General features: G+C 43.7%; 1 protein-coding gene across 1 annotated transcript; it reads left to right on the top strand.

The window, feature by feature from the left end:
* Window positions 1-715: 715 nt before the first annotated feature.
* Window positions 716-2,595, top strand: sox14 (SRY-box transcription factor 14). The gene has a single exon (XM_069679916.1). The coding sequence runs from the start codon at window positions 1,090-1,092 to the stop codon at window positions 1,804-1,806; it is 717 nt and encodes a 238-aa protein (XP_069536017.1). The 5' UTR covers window positions 716-1,089; the 3' UTR covers window positions 1,807-2,595.
* The last annotated feature ends 202 nt before the right edge of the window (window positions 2,596-2,797 follow it).

Consider the following 2,797-nt stretch of genomic DNA (forward strand, 5'->3'; position numbering starts at 1 on the left):
CTCGAGCATGACAGCGAAGAGGGGCTGCAATGTTTTGTTTACATCAAAAAGAAGGAGCGAGATTTTCTGTCAGAATAAATGTCTCTACGGCATGTTTGGTATATTTGTTATAATAATAATAATAATAATTAATGTTTTTATTAATACACATCAACTCCCTTTAACAAGTAGGAAAATAGAGTCAAGTAACAGCTCTATTAAGGCCTATCTGTATGTATTTGGGCGTCAGACCTTAAAAAGTGCTCCTATATTTCAGTGTAAAGCTGTACAGTAAATTGGTTGCACGGTAAAGTCACCTCCCTGGATTGAAGTCAGGTTTTAACTGGAAAAGAGGTTGAAGGTCCATGTTTGTTGCGATTCATTACATTAAATGGAATCAGGGAGGGATCCTGAGTATTACCCCCCTCCCTCCCTCCACACACACACACATACACAAACACACACCCCTCTTTCCTTTTTTTTCTTCTACTACCACCCGCTCTTTGTTTATGTTGTAATGTACATATATTTTTTGGTGAAGGTATTATAATAGCCGGTCTTCGTGCTGATTGGGCGCTCAGGTTGGTGAGTGAACGCCCTGCAGATTATGTCAGATTGCGTGCAGAAACCAAACCAGCCCAGCCTTTGAACTTCACCGCTTTTGGCTCGTATTCACGCTCTTCCGCTCATTTCCAAGCCAGGTGCTTGACGACAAACCTCAGAGAGAGAGAGGGAGAGTGTGTCGCAGAAAAAAATCACACTTTTACGACTCCTGCAAACTGACTGCGGAACATTGCTTTCACCTTTGAGGATTTTTTTTACGTGTGTGCATCTTGCATGTGTTTTTTCCTGTATTGCCCGCCGCAGGTCTGAAAGAGAGTTGTTACTGGACTTGAACGAACGCGCGTCAGTGTTTTAACTCGGGAGAAGCAAACCGGCCGCTGGATTTTTATTTTGTTCTCTTTTATTTTTGCTCCTTTCCAGACTCCGAACCTCCCAGACGTGGCATGACTGGTATCTGGCTTCTGGACAGGTGAATAGTTTCCCTTCCCTCCGATAAGAACTTTTCCTCGTCATTAACATTGGGGATAAAAGCGCACTTCTTTAAAGATGTCAAAGCCTGCTGATCATATCAAGAGACCCATGAACGCGTTCATGGTTTGGTCCCGGGGCCAGAGGAGGAAAATGGCTCAGGAGAATCCCAAAATGCACAACTCGGAGATCAGCAAAAGACTGGGCGCCGAGTGGAAGCTGCTCTCCGAGTCTGAGAAGAGACCCTACATCGACGAGGCCAAGCGGCTGCGCGCTCAGCACATGAAGGAGCACCCCGACTACAAGTACAGACCTCGGCGTAAACCCAAGAACCTGCTCAAGAAGGACAGGTACGTTTTCCCTCTGCCTTACCTCGGGGACACCGACCACTTGAAGGGACTCCCCGTGTCTGCCGCGGACTCTCTTTTGAGCCACTCGGAGAAAGCGCGAGCGTTTCTGCCGCCGACGTCCGCCCCGTACTCCTTCCTCGACCCGAGCCAGTTCAGCTCCAGCGCCATCCAGAAGATGACGGAGATGCCCCACACGTTGAGCACCAGCACTTTGCCGTACGCGTCCTCCTTGGGATACCAGAACGGCGCGTTCGGCACCCTTGGGTGTCCCAGTCAGCACACCCACACCCACCCGTCGCCCACAAACCCGGGCTATGTGGTCCCGTGTAACTGCACAGCCTGGTCAGCGTCAAGTTTACAGCCCCCGGTTGCCTACATACTTTTTCCAGGTATGACCAAGACTGGGATAGACCCATACTCATCCGCACACGCCACTGCCATGTAACCCTCGAGACTCTGTCTTTTTTCTAATTCACTTGAATACTGAAATGCATGTAAATATAATACGGACAGTGCGCCCCATTAAAAGGCATGAACAGTATTAACTGCCTTGGACTTGTTATGGCAAAAAAAAGAGAAAACAAACTTTTGCAGAAATCCAACAAGTTCCTGAGCTGAGCAGAAGGAGCTGCATTCGGTGCCCTGTGAACTGTAAGAAATGTAAATGTTATAACGTTTATGGCAGCCAGAAAAGGAGGCCTTTAACTTTATTTATTGTGTACATTTCAATGCTAATATGCTGATTTGTGTTGATTATCAATAGGGTACTCTTTTATTTTGAAAATTTGGCTTGCACAATTAGCATTCTTATTTCCTGTATAGGCCTAAGTAGTCTACATTTTGGCACTCGTAATTTTATTATGATGTTCTGGATAGGGTCAAAATCAGGACCTATAGGCTGGATTATATACGGGTCATATTGTTTATATTTATCCCAAACTGGCACATAAAACAAGACGGTCTATTTATGAAGACTAAAAGAAAAAAAAATCTTTTACATCCAAATGTTTTATTTTGAATTTTTCCTGTGGTTCAGTGCTAATATAGTCACACGCGTCTTTTATTTTGTATTTTTGTTTTTTAAGGATAACTTCTATTTGAATTCAAGGAGTTAATATGTGTATTATCATCTAAGATGGTAATTTAAAAACCTGTCATGTTATGGAAAGGATAATGTATTTAGAAGGTTGATACCTCCTGCTCTTTGTTCAATTGCTGAGCAAAGGCATTTCGAATAAAGACAATCTGTCTTCAACAATATCCATTTCCTGTATTTGTAGGTTATTGGGTGCTTGAGATGACACAGATAGGGGAGTATTGTGCACGTGCTGCGGGGAAGTTAAACCTGGCGCAATTAAAGGGCAAATGTAATTATTTTAATACTACAAAATGATGACGTTTAACACTCGCTTGAATGATCATTTTCCACTTTTTAT

Source organism: Semicossyphus pulcher, unplaced genomic scaffold (genome assembly GCF_022749685.1).
Source record: "Semicossyphus pulcher isolate SPU_LCO1_2020_fin unplaced genomic scaffold, fSemPul1.0.p SCAF_4, whole genome shotgun sequence".
In the NCBI taxonomy this organism is placed as follows: Eukaryota; Metazoa; Chordata; class Actinopteri; order Labriformes; family Labridae; genus Semicossyphus; species Semicossyphus pulcher.